This window comes from Henckelia pumila, chromosome 2 (genome assembly GCF_033568475.1).
Source record: "Henckelia pumila isolate YLH828 chromosome 2, ASM3356847v2, whole genome shotgun sequence".
Classification (NCBI taxonomy): domain Eukaryota; kingdom Viridiplantae; phylum Streptophyta; class Magnoliopsida; order Lamiales; family Gesneriaceae; genus Henckelia; species Henckelia pumila.
Window position 1 is genome coordinate 95,370,996 of NC_133121.1, and position 16,399 is coordinate 95,387,394.

At 37.9% G+C, this 16,399-nt stretch overlaps 1 protein-coding gene across 1 annotated transcript; it reads left to right on the forward strand.

The window, feature by feature from the left end:
• Positions 1 to 525: 525 nt before the first annotated feature.
• LOC140877961 (mediator of RNA polymerase II transcription subunit 15a-like) lies at positions 526 to 8,406 on the forward strand. The gene is made up of 11 exons (XM_073281561.1): positions 526 to 1,085; positions 2,477 to 2,585; positions 3,470 to 3,524; positions 3,886 to 4,112; positions 4,630 to 4,897; positions 5,512 to 5,582; positions 5,804 to 5,878; positions 5,999 to 7,165; positions 7,325 to 7,771; positions 7,849 to 7,937; positions 8,184 to 8,406. The coding sequence occupies exons 1-11, from the start codon at positions 967 to 969 to the stop codon at positions 8,404 to 8,406; spliced, it is 2,850 nt and encodes a 949-aa protein (XP_073137662.1). The 5' UTR covers positions 526 to 966.
• Positions 8,407 to 16,399: the final 7,993 nt, after the last annotated feature.

The window sequence follows — 16,399 nt, forward strand, 5'->3', positions numbered from 1 at the left end:
CAAAACTTAAATCCTCACGTCAAGAAATCTAAATCATGTGTTGCTGACAACATCGAGGGCTAATTGCATTCACACCCCCTGTGAAAAGTCTAAAAGACATAAAATCCCCTAAGAAATATTAATAGGCTAATGCATCCCTTAGTTTTTTAAAATGTAACAATTTCACCCCTATGTTATACAAACTCGGGCATATTTATACCCTCTCATAGGGGTTTTTATGCTAATTTTTTTAAAACATAGGGTCTAACATGCTATTAATTTTACACATGAGATTTTATGCCTTTTAGACTTTTCATAGAGGGTGTGAATGCAATTAGCCCACAACATCGATGATCAAAACGTAAAAATGCATGCATGGACAAAGGTTACAAATTTCCTTTTAAATTATTATTTTCACAGTAATAATAATAATAATAATAATAATAATAATAATAATAATAATAATAATAAGATATATAAAAATTAGTAAATAGGGGTTTGGATTTGAGAAATTTGGCGGAACGAGCCTAGGGCGTGTGGATTTAAAGGAATAATCAATCCATGGCGTAACGTTTTCCTACTCTTCCAAGTTTCCTTTCTCGATCGAAACTGTTTGATTTTCTCTCTCTCTCTCTCTCTCTCTCTCTCTGTGTGTGTCTCTCTGGCAAAAGCAAAGCATTTGGGTTTTATTTGTTTGTTAATCTCCAAATACATACATATATACAAACACACGCTGGAGATATATATATATATTCAGATACATGCATGCGCGCATGTAAAATCAATCATACATACGTATTCGTATTGCATTTTACATATACGTGTCGATCTCTGTGTCTTTTTCTGCTTTTTTCCGAGTATATAAATCGGTGATGAGTAGCTAGCTAGCTAGGGTTTTCTCTCTTCGATCGTCTACTGTCAATGCAGCTTCGGCCCACTTCAAATTAATCTTCAAGGAAGAGCTAGGTAGGCTCAATTCTTGGTTTCATGGACCATGGGAACGCTAAATCATCAGCAGAAACTGAACCCAGCTTCAACTTGGATGACTGGATGAAAGAACTTTTGCCAGATCATGAAGAGCTGGTTGAAGCCGCTGATCAATTCGGGTAATTTTTTTTTTTTTTTTTTTTTTTTGCATTATTAGCGACTCCATCTCATGAATCTTGATTTTTAATTAGTGATTTTAATGTTATTTCTAATCAGATTTTTTTATGAATATTTTTTTTAAATTTTTTTTCTTTTTTCAACTTAATTTTTTGTTTTCCCCTGGCTTAAAATGATGCTTCATGCGAAGTGATTCAATTTGCTGGTTCTTTGTTGATCTGGTGTTGATTTGTTGATACAAGGGAGATATGTATGTTGCATGCATAATTCCTCAACTCTTATGTTAATTTTCTGGGGTTTTTAATGCTTCCTAACCTGAATTTTTGGGTTATTTTTTGACATTCAGTAATCGAACAAGGACAAATCAGTAGATCCGCGAGATTGAGACTGCTTCTATCTGTTGCTTGCAAAAGATATCTTATATATGTTGAGGTTTTAGAAAGTATCTGGATTCTTGTTTTTGGTTGAATTTTTAATTTTGAGCATGATTGAGGTATAAGAGACGAAATTTTAGTTTTATATTGTTTTGGAATGTAATCATGGTAAAGATCTACTCACTTACTTATTTACTTGCTTTTTGTGCATTTTTACCTTTTTAATCACATAATTTTTCACGTAGCAAATTAGCTTTTATTTTGGAATGGATAATTTCCTCATTTCAATTCATGTAATAACTTACTCTATATATTTTCCTTTCTTAATTTATTTCTTTCTTCTTGTTTTTTTGCCCCCTTCGAATAGTAATACTGCACTTGTATCACAAAGGACAGTACTTCTGCTACTAAGAATTTATATACTATTTTTGTTTTTGTCAAGATGAGGATATGCATTTGATTTTAGTATAATATTGTTCAATGTAGATTCAAATGCATGGTGAATCCTTTGATATTGTGCAAAAATGTTGGAAAAAAAATTGGCATAGTTTTTTCCTTTGTACTTGGAATCTGACGTCCGATGGATCACTAGTTCATCAAGTATATATCATCATTGCAATACACTTGCTGTTGATCATAATTTTTGTTCCTTTCCTATGTTATCTTTGACAGCAAGTTAAGACATGATATTGTCGTGTCTGATCGACCGTTACTTGAAATATTCGGCACCTCTAATTATGTTTTTAAATATGACGTCATTGGCGAAACGTCATGGACAACAACTAGCTAGTTAGTTAATTCAAGTTAGTTATCATGCCAATTAAAGAATATACTCCATGCCTTAAAGTGGAATTAAATTTAACTTTCTGTGATCAGAAATAGATTGCAATCAAATTTTACATTAGTAGTTTCTTTTTTATTCCGTTTAAATTGTGGTGAAACCTATTTTATCATCAAGTTAGGCTCCAAGTTGGAAAACAATGGTATTAATGATTTAGAGTTCTCATAATTACATGCAGGATGGGGCAAGCTGGAATATTATTGCCACCCCCAAGTGTAAATAATTTTAGCCAGGAAAACAAGTCTGTGCAGATGGAGAGAAGCTATCAAATTGATCATGCTACTTCTGTAAGTTTCCTTAATTCTCCAATGTTCCTCTAAATTTTGGCATTTGGCTAGCAAGAATTGAGAATGATTTTCTATATTAAATGTATAAAATAGCTTGAATTATTTTATGAAATCATTAAGATTGTTGTTTTTGTAGATTGTTAATGAAAACCAAATTTACTCACGATTAACGAATGGTTTAACATGAACGCGAATATACATTAACACCTCTCATTAGGATATGTTAGAATCAAGAACCTAGATGCATGTGTGATGTTATGGGATTTTTTTGCTACTTTACAAGACTACACCGGAGATCGGACAATGTAAAGCACATCATTCTGCTGTAAGTTGTTACACAATGAGGGCTACTTATTAATTTGTTATGTTTTTAATGGCGAAAGCCTTGTATCCAGTAGTAAATTATTGTGTCATGCTCCTCTCCAAAAAGATATATAATTTGGTATTTCGGAACGAAAGTAATACTAATTTGTTTCCTTCATTTTAGGCTATCATGTAAGAGGGATTAGTAAGTTTATAATACTTCATAATTATTTTTCTATTTTTGATTTAAAAGAAGTTTTGAAGTATTTTGCTTTCAAGTTTTTTATTTCAATATTTTTATTAGAAGTTGAAATTATAGGTTAGCTAAGAAATTTCCTGAATAGTTTGATTGAAATCAGAATGAATTCATGTGTATTGTTTTCTGACTGTAAAATTTTGCTGGTAGTGCTTTTTTACTTCACTGTGAATAATTGTAGCAGACATTTGCATTTGCAAAAGTTAGAAAAGACATACAGTGACAAAACATATTTTGATGATGAATGCTTCATTGGTATATATTACTATAGTCATTTTCTTAATGCTCTAGATTTTTTATCTATTGATTTGTTCATCATCTGCAGTCAAATGTCTTACCCAACATATGTCAGAACTCGAAGCCAATGGTTTCTGCTTCAGGTACCTCTAGAACTATGCATAGAGGCTAGCTAGAATGATCCTCCATATGTTTGTTGTTTTATGTTGTTTTTAACAAAATTTTCTTCATAGATGTCCCGTAGATGTATCCGATGAAAGTTTATAAGGTTTTACCATGTCTGTAGTTTTATCCTCTCAGAAGCATCTCAAGAAAACTATATTACATTATCTATTTTTCACGGTCTCAGCATATATGGTGCAAATTTAGTTAGTTACTCTTCACTGCATGTCAGCACGACACTTTGCAGCAAGACAATTTTGTGCATCAAAGGAGAAGTTGAATCTATTAACAGAAAACATTATTGTACGTACAACTTGAATTTTTAGGCTTATGTATTTACAGGCAGCTCGATTATCCAAGTCAGGCAAAATATCCCAAGTAGTTCATCTACCAAATACTCTGGATTCCCCGAGAGTCAGACTTCAAGCAACATGGTCACTCAAATCCATCCGCACCATCAATTTCAGCATCAAGTCCTTATGCAGCCAGCAAACAGACCGAATATTCAATCGCCGGCTTTGCATTCCAATTCCCATTTGAGCAATCTCAGGCCACAACATCCAATACATGTACTTATCATTCCCATTAACATCTATGGATCTTTTTGTTGCAACTTTTTAAATTGTTATATCAGGACTTGGACACTAGGGACAGGTCTAGGAATTTGTGAGAGTTGGAGCGAGATGGGACAAGATGATTGAGGTGGAGATATTCAATGGATTTTGATGGCAAAACTAGTGGTTTTTAAAAAATTTCACATCAAAATTCAAAATTTTAAGTGCCTCTGATTGGAAGGAAGCAATCACCGCCTCCTTCCTCCAGGTCTAGCCGCGCTGCTGTCCATCTCAAACAAAAAATTTCAGATTTTACTTGCATATTTAATTGAAAAATGCTAGCAATGCCCTCCCAAAATCCATTGGATTGTCCGCAGATGAAATTGCAGCGGTCACACCTATTGGTCTTAGTTTGTGAAGTATCTCGCTCGTAACACATATCTTGCACTTGTTGAAAGACAGAGACATAGCATTGATCGCAATTCCTATTATTGATACATGACGCCATAAAATTTTATCTATATTTTAGCAGAAGGAAAGCCCCACTTTTGGAATGCTGCAACAACATAAAATTGGAAACCAGTCAAGTTCCTTTATGGTGAACGGCCAAGAATCATTTAATGTAGTTCAACACTCTGATCAATCAACATCGCACAATCAAATAATGCAGCTGCCTCAAAAAATGCTGTTGCAACCGAAGTTACAGGGAACTGCTTTTCTTCATTCTCAGAATGTGATGGCTATTGATCAGAAGATGCCAGCAAATCAGTCGCAACCAATTCAAGTTGGATCTTCGCAAGGTATGTTCACAGCCCATACATATAGATCGCATAATGTTTTGATGAATATTTAAAATGGTCTCACTGTACTTTTGAAATCACATTTTAAATGTATATGTTTTGTCGGGTAAAATTATGTGAGTTGAAAAATAAAAGAGGATCAGAAACATAGTAGCTTTATTTATCTCATCGCACATATAATGCTGATGGTTGGTTTTCATCCTTTCCTAATCGATGACTCCTAAGAGTCAAAGGAGAAATTTTTTTTTTTATCAGATAAATGATAAATTACTAGCATTGGATTTGTATATTATAGAAATTAAGATGCTCAAATCCATGTCTTAGATAACGATAACAAAATAAATTCCAAACTAAGACGTGAAAATATGTTGAACTGAACTCCTTTTAACTAAGATTGTTAATGTTATTTCCCTTTTTGGTAACCGCTATCTGGTATGTAACCTACTCGTTGTATGTCGCACTTGGCACTGATTTGCCGATGTATTTCCTGTTCTCTGTCTTCTAGATATTTTTTGTTTATTTCATTTTCACAAGTAGTTACTAAAACTCCGCGTTTCAATGCCCTGTCCATTCAAATATTTCTGGCTGATAATTTGAGATTTGTCTGTTCAAAGGATTATTAAACTACAATTCTCAAGCCGGGTTGATGAATTCCAGCGATTGGATTGATGCAGCATTCCAGGAGGTAAAATTACTACTGATGGAATCCATTTGTCTTTTAAAAACAGTCGTTTTAATCACTACTTAAAGTAAGTTCTTCATCACGTGGCATCAATATGGCATATATTTTTAAATGGAGTTTGAGTCCTCTGTAAGAATATTTATCTTGTCTGTGAAGAATGAGGAATTGAAATTTGTGCCTTTTCTTCTTCTCTAAACTATAATGTGTTGCAATTTTGCTGACAGATTCAATTCATGAAGGAAATGTACATGTCTGAATTGATCAAATTATTCGAGAAATCACAGGAGTTGAGACATCAGGTACGAGTCGTATCTATTTTATACTTTTGTGTCACAGCACAAGATCATGTATGTTCATTTGTTATCCCTTTTATCATTACCATTCGATACTGATGTTGGAAAGTATGAATTCTCATGCAGGCAACCAATGCAGAGTCAGTGGCAAAACACGAAAGGAATCGGACTTTCGCAGAAAAAATAATAAGATTCCTACAGTTGTCCAAAATGGATCTTATGATGAATTACAGAAAAGAGAAATTATCCAATATTATTCGTGATGTGAGGTTACACCTTGAACGATTAATTTCCAAGAATCACGTTCCGTTGCAACGACACCCTCAGCAACTTGTTGAGATGTCTGGTGGTATGATGAGAACATCCCCGATGCAGCAAAGACCAAACTTTCTTCAGTACAAAATGTCTAATCAGTGCCTGAACAGCCAACGTGCAGGAATGCCACTGTCTTTGATGCAGCAAGGGGCAAATACATTTCAGGTCAGCCCTTCAGTTGGACTCAGAGACACCTCGCCTATAACAAACTCCAATGCATATAACTTGATGGGTTCAGGATTTCAAAAAGGAGTTGAGCACATGGCTCGTAATATGTTACTTCATCCTGTAAGTGGAACCGCTAACAGTAATGATACGATGACTTTACACCAAAGAGTTTCCTCATCAAAGAACATCCTCAACTCCTTGGATTCTTCTGTCAGCTCTATTACTCAAAAATCCATTTCCATTTCACCTCAGCAAAATAAGCATCGGGATCAAGCTATGGAAATACCAAAGCTGAAGCAACCATTACAACAGTCGCTGGCTGAAAAAAATAAGCGTAAGGTGGTACCAAAATTGAACAATGATTTGAAGTATGAGTTTATTTCAGGATTCAATCAAAATCAGCCAATGTCTTCCTCATATCATGTTTCTCCTCAAAATTCCCAGCTCTCTTCGACATATATTGAGCCGAAGGATTTTTCATCCACATTTTCCAATTCCGCAACACCGTTGCTACCAATTTCCTCGCCACCAGTTGTTCCATCTCCTCTGACTCCGTTAACTCCCTCTTCGGCACCAGTAGATTCTGAGAAATGTCATTCAAGAATTCATTCATTGTCTCTTGACGAGAGGAGAAAAGTCCATCAGATGCCTGCTGCTCTATCTCAGCTCAAAAATGCAAGCCAAAATCAATCCCTTGTAACTGAAGAGACTGGACTACTGAAGTCTCCTTTGCTTGCAGAGTCTACTTCTCCAGTTGTCCATCAGCCGCCACTTGCTAAAGAATACCCGTTGGACCGACTGGTTGAAGCGGTTTGTCCAATTTTTACACTATTTACATTTGTTTGCAGATATATCCAACAGCACACACTTTCAGTTATGGAACACCTGGTTGGTGTAACATTTATTTATATAAGCATGTATCTGCTTTACTACTATTTGAAGAAATTTATTTTTACTTTGGTGTTGAAGGTGAAGTCTTTATCAACCAGAGCTCTAAATTCTTCACTACGGGATATCTACGCTGTGACAAAAATGACTGACAGAACAGCAAGAAGCCTCTCTCACAGTGAATCAGATAGGATCTTTGTCCAGGACCTGGCTGATGATATTAGAAATTATGAAGATGGAAACTTCAGCCTGATCTATGAAAGTTCCATAGAGACGAGGATGAAGCGTCGACTGAGCACCATGGTTTCTGATGATTCAATACTGGAAATGGAATTGAATGCAGATTCTCCGACGAAGAGGTTTAAAAAAGAGGATCTCATCTTACAAGAGATCAAGGAAATTAACCAGAAGCTTATTGAATCCATGGTGGAGGTGATAAACACGAAAGATGTTTTCCGGGCGGAAGCTGATAAAGGAATCGTCATTAGGTGCTGCTATAGTCCGGTAGGACGTTCCTCAGAAAATACGGTAACCGTTTTTGGATCTTTTTCTTTTCTACTTTCTGGAATTTCCGCAAGTTAAACAATATGATTGCCTGCTTACAGTTCCCTACTCTGCTTCTGGAACTGATTGTGACTCCTGATTATCCAAATTCTTCTCCTGTTGTGTCGGAAGCATTGCCTGTTGATTTTAGGTGAGAAACCAATTGTATACACATAATTTTTGTGACTAAGTTTTTCTGTGAAATCATTTTTTTAGTGAGATTCTCATTATCTTGTTGGGATTCGTTTGCTTGCTAATGGCACTCCTAGAATGCGTTAATGACACTCCCTGTTTTCAAATAATGGCATAAAACAAATTGACAGGAGGATAAATCTTACACAATCGAGAATGAAGGATTTATCGCAGCCTGACATGATATGTGTGCTTTATTTCGCAGTGGTGATGAAGAAGGGAAAGATCTCTGGACAAAGGCTAAGTCCATTTTCACCTTGTCACTTAGAAAATGTTCGCACCCGATATCACTTAAAGAAATGGTTAAAACCTGGGATGCTTCTGCTCGTGCTGTGTTACTGGAGTTTGCTGAGCAAAGGGGAGGTGGTAGTTTTAGCTCAAGATATGGCAAGTGGGAAAATGTTATTTCTTTTTCTCCTGTTTCCTAATTTTTTCCCTTTTGTGGAAAAACTTGTATAATTAGAAACTGATGTTCTAGAGCATTTAGTTATGTGTTTGTATTTTGGAAATGTTGGAAGTCTTATCTTCGTTCTTATAACTTTTCTCAACTCTTCTGGTAGTTCATTAATCTTAGTTTTATCATCAGTGTAAAAATGACCAAGCTGCCCGGTTTTTTTTTTTTTTTTTTTCCCTTTTCACCTTTGCTATTACTTTTGGTTCTGAGACTTGTACTAGACTAGACTTGCTAGTTTTGTGCAAGTGACTTCACCGAGAAAACATAGATGCTTTGATATGCATCAGGCCTGCAGTCTCATAGTCGAGAATCTACACACAGGGCCAAATCGACTTTGGGGGCATGTGGAAACTTTTGAACTCGACTTGCTTGAGCATCAATCGAGCTCGAGCTTGTCTACAAATTCACAAAAATGCCCTTTACTTCCCTGAGCTCAATTGTTTGACGAGCACTTGAGCCTGAGAAATTAAAGCTCTAGCTTAACTCAAGCTCTACTTATGATCAATTAACAATTACATGCAGCATTTGGTATCTAACTAAGATGACCTTAATTTACTTGAATTTTTTTTAATGCTACATATATGACCATACATATATATATCTATACTTAAAAATAGTTTTTCATAAAATATAATTCATAATAAAAATCTATTGCATGCCAATAATTTAAATACTTAAACAAACTAAAATCTCATGCATGAAAGTTCCATAACGAAAATTCGAAAACACGACGATTCCCATGCAAACATCTAAAATCTCAAAACCAAGCGAAACAGTGAAATTTAGTAATCATGTGCGGAAATAACATAATGCATAAAAATTCCAAAATAAACAATATCATAAACTGGCATACGTCATGGGTGCTAGCTGTCACGGATGCTCAGGCGTCTTCATCGTCAGTAGAAACCACATCCACAAAACTAGCATCACATGCACATCATTTAAATCTAATGAGCCTAGAGACTCGGCATGCTCTATCCAGTAATAACAAATACCATATAATAAAATCGCATACAAGCGTGTATCACTTAAAAATATCATGAGTTATCTTATGCATGCATGCTCGTAAAAACATTTGCATAACGATGAGTCGTAAACATAAACATATATGTCGAATTATCACTTTTAACAGAAACATTAATACTTTTCATGGGAAAAGTAATACTTTTTATTTCAAATTAACATATATTAGAAGTAATATTTTTACCAAAAATAATATTACTTATGACCTAAAAAATAATACTATTAAAAAAACAAATATTTTTTTATGTCAAATGTGCAAAAAAAGACAAATTTCTTTATGTCAAATTAGCAAACGAATGAAATGATACTTTTAACATAAAAACTAATATTTTCCACATAAAATCTAATACTTGTCACTGAAAAATTAATACTTGTGACATAAAAAGTATTTAAATTTGCGTTCGTTAAAAGTAATACTTTGCATATAAAAATTAATACTTTTATCATAAAAACTAATATTTTGCACATGAAAAGTAATACTTTTTATGCCACGTTAGCATACATTAGATCTAATATCTTTTACATAAAAACTAATATTTTTCATTGAAAATGTAATACTTTTGACATAAAAGAAAAAAAAATTATGTCAAAGTAGCTGTAGTGACCCGTATCCGTAATTAGCGATTAATGAGTATGTTAATCATGTGATCATGTTTGGATTAAGTAAAACATGATTAAGGAAATTCCAAATGGATTAATGGAGTTCAGAAATGGATTCAGGACACTCGGAAATGGTGGGTAAGGTTCGAGGGGTTCGGACGCTCCGAACCTGAGTTCGGAGGATCCGAACATGGACGGAGCCAAGGATCGGAGGCCTGATGAGTTCGGACGATCCGAAGATCATTCGGACGATCCGAACATTAGCCCAGCCAGCTGTCCTGAAATATTATGTCATCGGTGACGTCATAGGGGTGACTTCGGACGATCCGAAGAGGCAGTTCGGACCATCCGAACAGTGTATTGGACAGGTGCATGGTTGCATGCGTTTGGATTGACACGTGTTGGAGATCGGACGATCCGATGCGGCGATCGGACGGCCCGAAGCAGATTGGACGCTCCGAAGGCACGATCGGACGGCCCGAACCCTCGCTTATATATAAAGAGCCAAGGAGCTCATTTGAGACTTGCACCAACTTCCTCTCCTTCGCCCACGTGGCTCTATTTTAGGGCTTTGGGTACTCTTATTTTAGAGTTGGAGTAGGGAATATATTCTAGTATAGTCAGACAGTGTCTGACATAGTAGCGGAGCAGTGCTCGTGTAGTGGAGCCGTGCTCGAGGCTGTGAAGCTGCAGCAGGGGTGTGCCCCTAGTCCGCGATAGTCGTCATCAGTGGGCTAACGACAGACACATGTATAGCTATGGTCTTCTTAAATTATTTAGGAGTATGAAATAGCTTAGTTAAGACTGTTAGAGCTTAATTAATGATGCATGGATAATTGCATTGTAGAGTTGATGATAGGCTTGGAACCTAGAGTGGGACTGCTAGGACTGCCTGTAATCAGGTACGTAAGTACTGACTGAGATAACCAGCGGGTTTTGCATGCTTATATGTTGCATTTGTGTGTCATATTATTATGTAGCATGTGCATATCATATTGTGCATGCCCATCCTTTGAGTTGAGCCATGTAGGGCCGCTCAGCCTTGTTTGGACGGTTGATGTCTAGTGCTTTGCTACCGACGGGTATGGGCTGGTACTAGCATCTAGGGGACACGGTCCACGTCCTGTAGGAACGAGAAATGTACACAGGGTTTGCTCCCCGGGTGGTACCACTCGTGTCCTAGGCGCCATTACTGAGCAGTTGTATACAGTTATCCCAGATATGGATACCCAATCATTTGCATGCATCATATTTGTATGCTTTACCCGTGCTTTCGTATTGAGCTTAGAGCTCACGTCCAGTCTTTTCTGTGTATCTGGACACCCTATTCGACGGGGCAGGTATAGGTGAAGGATTGAGCACCAGGAGCTTGGAGTAGCCAGTGACCAGTGAAGACAACAGGATTAGCTGTAGGTTTTGCCCTTTAGGCTTATTTATTCGATTGGGTTGTATAATCGAATTTGTTTAACCGGTTGTATTCTGCCAGTCTGTTTTTATTTAAGTTTTCCGCAGCAATTTATTTTAATGCATGCTTTATTATGCTCTTAACTCTGATTAGGTAGTGGAGCCGGGTTGGGTTGCTACATTTATTGGTATCAGAGCGCATGCATGCATGAGACTTGGGATATAGTATTAAAACTTTGGGTTATCCTTATATGATTGATGAGACCTTGGAAGAGGTGATGATGCGACGATTAGATTGCCCGAAGACTATCATCATCTGCAAGATTTCTGAAGATTTGGCTTATGGGATTCCAGCAAGTGCAGACAGGAGCGATGGATCGTGTTCGAGTTTTCAAGACTTCTACTCATGTGGATCCTAGCTTTGGATCAAGTACCAGATGTCAGAGGCAGTGGCAGATGATTGGTGGGGACTTACTTGATGCTTGCATCTATACAGTCATTACCATGATAACACTACTATGAAGATTCTCCAGTCGTAGTTGGAGAGATTATCAGATAGACCTTTACCAGGGAATGTCTCAAGTGCCTAAGGCATGACAGGTTTTGAGCGTAAGGTCTTTAAACTCATGCAGAACATAGTTTTGCCGGTATGCTTGTATCAATGCGTTCGGTAGGCAAACGGGAAACTTCATGTTGAAAAACATGATTTGGTTACAAGAAGAATGCTGACGGTAGATCGTGAGCAGATGAGGTCGACTGACATGCACTGACGCAGAGCATAGCGGGTTAGCTATCACGTGCCATTTCTCCGGATTTCTTTGTAGGAGGACATTTAGAGAGACTTGGATGGGAGTACGCTTGCATTGATGCGTGTGTCGATTAGAAGCTTCATGCTCAAGAAACGAAGACTAGTACGATGATTTAAATATTGTATTGATGTAATTTGTAAACAGTATTTTAGTTGTAATGAATCATCATACTTTGGTTATATCATTTCAAGTTCGGTTGTACATTTCATTTTATTTTGAATACTGTATGTATTACATGAGATTTTAATAAAGAGAATTGTACATAACTTGAAATAAATGATACATGTACTAATTATCCAGCAATTCATGAATGATTGCATGATTGTGCGGAAGTTCGGCTTGGGGTTAGTTGATTAGTGTTCAACTATTGCAGCTCATGGGATTTGAGTGAGCCGACTGTGACTGTTTGACTTGTGGTTAGTCTAGGCGTTTTCCTATGATTGACCTAGTTAGTCAGGGGACTAAGATAGTGCCAGCAATGAGGTGATTCATCTGGAGGCATGGGAATATTGTTCGGTTTAGAACATTGTGCTTTGTTCTAGGTTGTTTCCTTAGAACAGTAGGCTGTCTGACCTTTGATAGGTTTAGATTTGTGATGATTGGACTTTCATCAGAATACAAGGTCCAGTATATGCCAAGAGTTGTGGACTATGACCATGACTAGACGTGATGGGGCGCGACCCTATGCTAGTGTTACTCTGGGAGTCCTTGTACTTCAGAGGGTACCTGGGAGCCTTCGTGCTTCAGGATTGGAGGTGGGAAGGCTACTCAGTCTAGGGATTTGGAAGCAGTCACGACAGGGTATGACCTTGGATTAGATATCATGTTTGATATCGATGGTTCGATATCTTCTGGTGTGCCAGAGATATAGTTTGAGTGTTCTGCTATGGGAACCGGTCTTGGAGGATTTCCTTGACGAATACGTACTCTAAGCAGATAGGTTTTAACCTTTGAGTTACTGCTAGACGTGTGAATCTAGTAGGAAGACGGATTTCTACCAGCGATGACTAGAGGTTGTCATCAGAGTTGTGGTTAGAGTTTTCCTGTGATAGGAATTATCCAAGAACTTGGATGGGATGTTGTTTTAAGACTTCAACTTGAATACGAGGACTACTCCTTGATGATTGGCTTCATCAGTATTGGATTATATCAGAGGTTGATGATTGTACGTACAGGACTATTTGAGATGTGAGGGAAGCGTGGCCTATGACCGTGAAGCCTTTGTGGTTGTCCAGGTGGGTTATCATGGTAAGCTACCTTAGTCTTGAATTGTTGCACAATCTTAATGAGAGATATAATTAGGAGTGTGTCCGGAGATTGTGAGAATCTTGGAGATTCGTTAGTTATGATTCTGAATTTGACGAATCGTGATGTTCATCCTGAATGAATGAAGCAAGGATAGTGAGTCCAGTGTTTGCGCTATGTACTGTCTGATATTTTCAGAGGTTGAGCGTAGTATTTTCCATGAGATGGAAATGATCTAGGTTGATAGATCGCAAGCGAGTCTTGGGCTTAGTTTGTCTTGATGTTCGCCTTGGGTGAACAAGACAATGATTAGTAGCGCTAAGGTGGCACGGGATCTGTGCTAGTGACTACTAGTGGCAATTGGCTGACTCTGTCAGAGTTAAGTTGATTAAGTTTAGTGTACGAGGCAGCTGTCAGTAGTAAGGCACGAGATTGTGTCGATAGACTACTAATAGCTATTTTCTTGTTATCAAGTATAGGTGTGTTGAAACCAGAGAGATTTGGGTATTCCAAGTGTTTGGAAAATAGTTCTCTGTGGCAGCTGAGTCATGATTATTAATTGAGCCATGTAGGTTGGATGATCAGTGGTGGTCTGATCTTATGAGTGCAAGTCTAATTAGATCGACGAGTTCGATTGGTTGAGCCAATCAACTATGATCGAAGTGTATCAATTAAGAAATACTGGGAGTAGTATTTTTTGATTAGTGCTTAGGAGATGAGTACTTTGTATAGTCTCAGAGCATTCAGCACTTTGGATGATTTAGAGTCTCTAGGATTTCCAGAGATGAACATTTTGAGATTTCTGCTAATCGGGAACGATTGCAATTGGACTTGTATGGACAAGTTAGGTGATAACTTGATGGTGGAGACAAGCGAAGGAATTGGTAGCTCACTGGATAGTGTTCTTGTGATGATGTCTTAAGTATACCGTTGGGATTGAGATCCAACGAGAATTGTGTACTCTTATGGACATCAGTTGTCTGATCATGAGGTGTGACATTAGCTGAGATCTAGTTCTCGAGATCCAGCAGGTTGTGTCACTAATATTTCAGCGAGTGATGTGCGATATCTCTGATTTACTGAGATAGTCAAGGATCGACTTAGTAGCCAACGAGGTTTTCCTTTGGAATCTAAGATTTCGCAAGATCGTGACGGATCGAATTGGTTCTTTCAAGTCAGTGAGTGTAGTAACCCGTATCCAGAATTAACGGTTTACAAGTAATTAATAATCCGATCATGTTTTGACGTAATAAAACATGATTAAGGGAGTCCCAGATGGATTAACAGATTTCGGAAATGGATTCAGAACGCTCGATAATGGTAAGAGGGTTGTCGGGTTCGGAGGCTCCGTTGGTAAGTTCGGACGGTCCGAAGGCAGGGTTCGGACGATCCGAAGAGTGGTTCGGACGTTCCGAACGTTCTGCCGACAGTCGTCATGGATGACGTCATTATGCTGACGTAAGCAGTGACATAATATTGGGTTCGGACGATCCGAACTCCGTCTATAAATAGGGGTGCCGAGCTCACATTTGAGTGCACCAATTCCTCTCTTCTCTCTCGATTCCTTAGCCTTTCAGCTCAGATTTAGGGAATTCTAGGCGTCCCGTTGGGAATTCGGAAGTGGCATAGAAGTCCAGGCATTGTAGCGAAGCTGTGGCCTAGTTTTGAGGCATTCGACAGCAAAGGGCTAACGACGGACGAAGGTATAGCTTTTGCTTCCTAAAAATATTTAGGAGTATGCTTTAGCTTAGTTAAGGCTTTTAGAGCGCTATAATGATAGTAGTATCATTTGGCAGTGAAGCGCAGATTATAGGCGTGGACCTAGGGCTGATAGCACTTGCCTAGTATTTGAGGTACGAAAGTACTGTTCGAGATATCCTGACTGAGTATGCATGTATTATGTGACTGCATGATTTATATGCCATTGATTTATGCTGCATTCATTTGCATATTGAGCTATCTCGTTCGAGATATCTGTTAGTAGGGTTTTTCCCTATCCTGTTCGTGGATGGACTTCCATCGATTTGGGTCCGGCATATCCACTGGTATTTTGGTATGGGAGCCACCTCCTGAAGCGACGGCACAACGTGCTACATACCAGGGCCCGGTCTGTCTTTGTTCTCTGATCCTTGACCTCGAGTTTATAGGGAGTTCACTTTGCATGCATGTATACTCATACTCTCGTGCTGAGCGTTTTATGCTCACGTCTCGTACTCTGTGTTTCTGGACACCCAATTCCATGGGGCAGGTTTGCGATTGGACGAGGTGGGTGGATCCAAGAGGGGCTAGGCAGTGGTTGATCAGCTGGAGCTTCGTTTAGGTTTTTATTCTGTTGTTTTGGGGTTTATACAGCTATTCGATTTGGTTGTATATTATTTTGGATATTTACAGATTCCTTTTCTTGGGATTGTATAAATGTTATGGTTTCCGCAGTTGTATTCTGATTACTGTTTTGATTAAGTTAATTGCATGCCTAAGTTCTGTTTAGTAGGTGACCTCGGTAAGAGTCACTACATTTATGGTATCAGAGCATGCATAGTTTTCTTGGGAATTTAGATTCTGCATAAGGTAACCGTGAGGTACTTTTGTAGATGACGAACTACGATGACCAGAGTAGCCATGGTAGTGGAGGTGGACGCTGAGGAGATGACAATCGTGAGCATCGTCGAGACCGTCATCATCGTCGTCGTGATGAGGAACGTTTTAGCGTTCGCCGATTCTTGCAGATGGCACCTAAGCCCTTGGTTGGAGGTGAGTCTTGTTGGAACATGGTCGTTCTCCGGATCGAAAAAGAAAGTGATACCCGGTGCAACGGAAGTTTTAAAATTTTATATGGAACGATTCCATATGTGTATCAAATTCCTACGATTAAAATTGATAATATAA

Excerpts from the sequence above, each read along its gene's own strand:
- LOC140877961 (XM_073281561.1), top strand. The coding sequence starts at position 967 with ATGGACCATGGGAACGCTAAATCATCAGCAGAAACTGAACCCAGCTTC. Across the intron at positions 1,086-2,476 it reads GAAGCCGCTGATCAATTCGG|GATGGGGCAAGCTGGAATAT; the intron begins GTAATTTTTTTT and ends AATTACATGCAG. Across the intron at positions 3,525-3,885 it reads GCCAATGGTTTCTGCTTCAG|GCAGCTCGATTATCCAAGTC; the intron begins GTACCTCTAGAA and ends ATGTATTTACAG.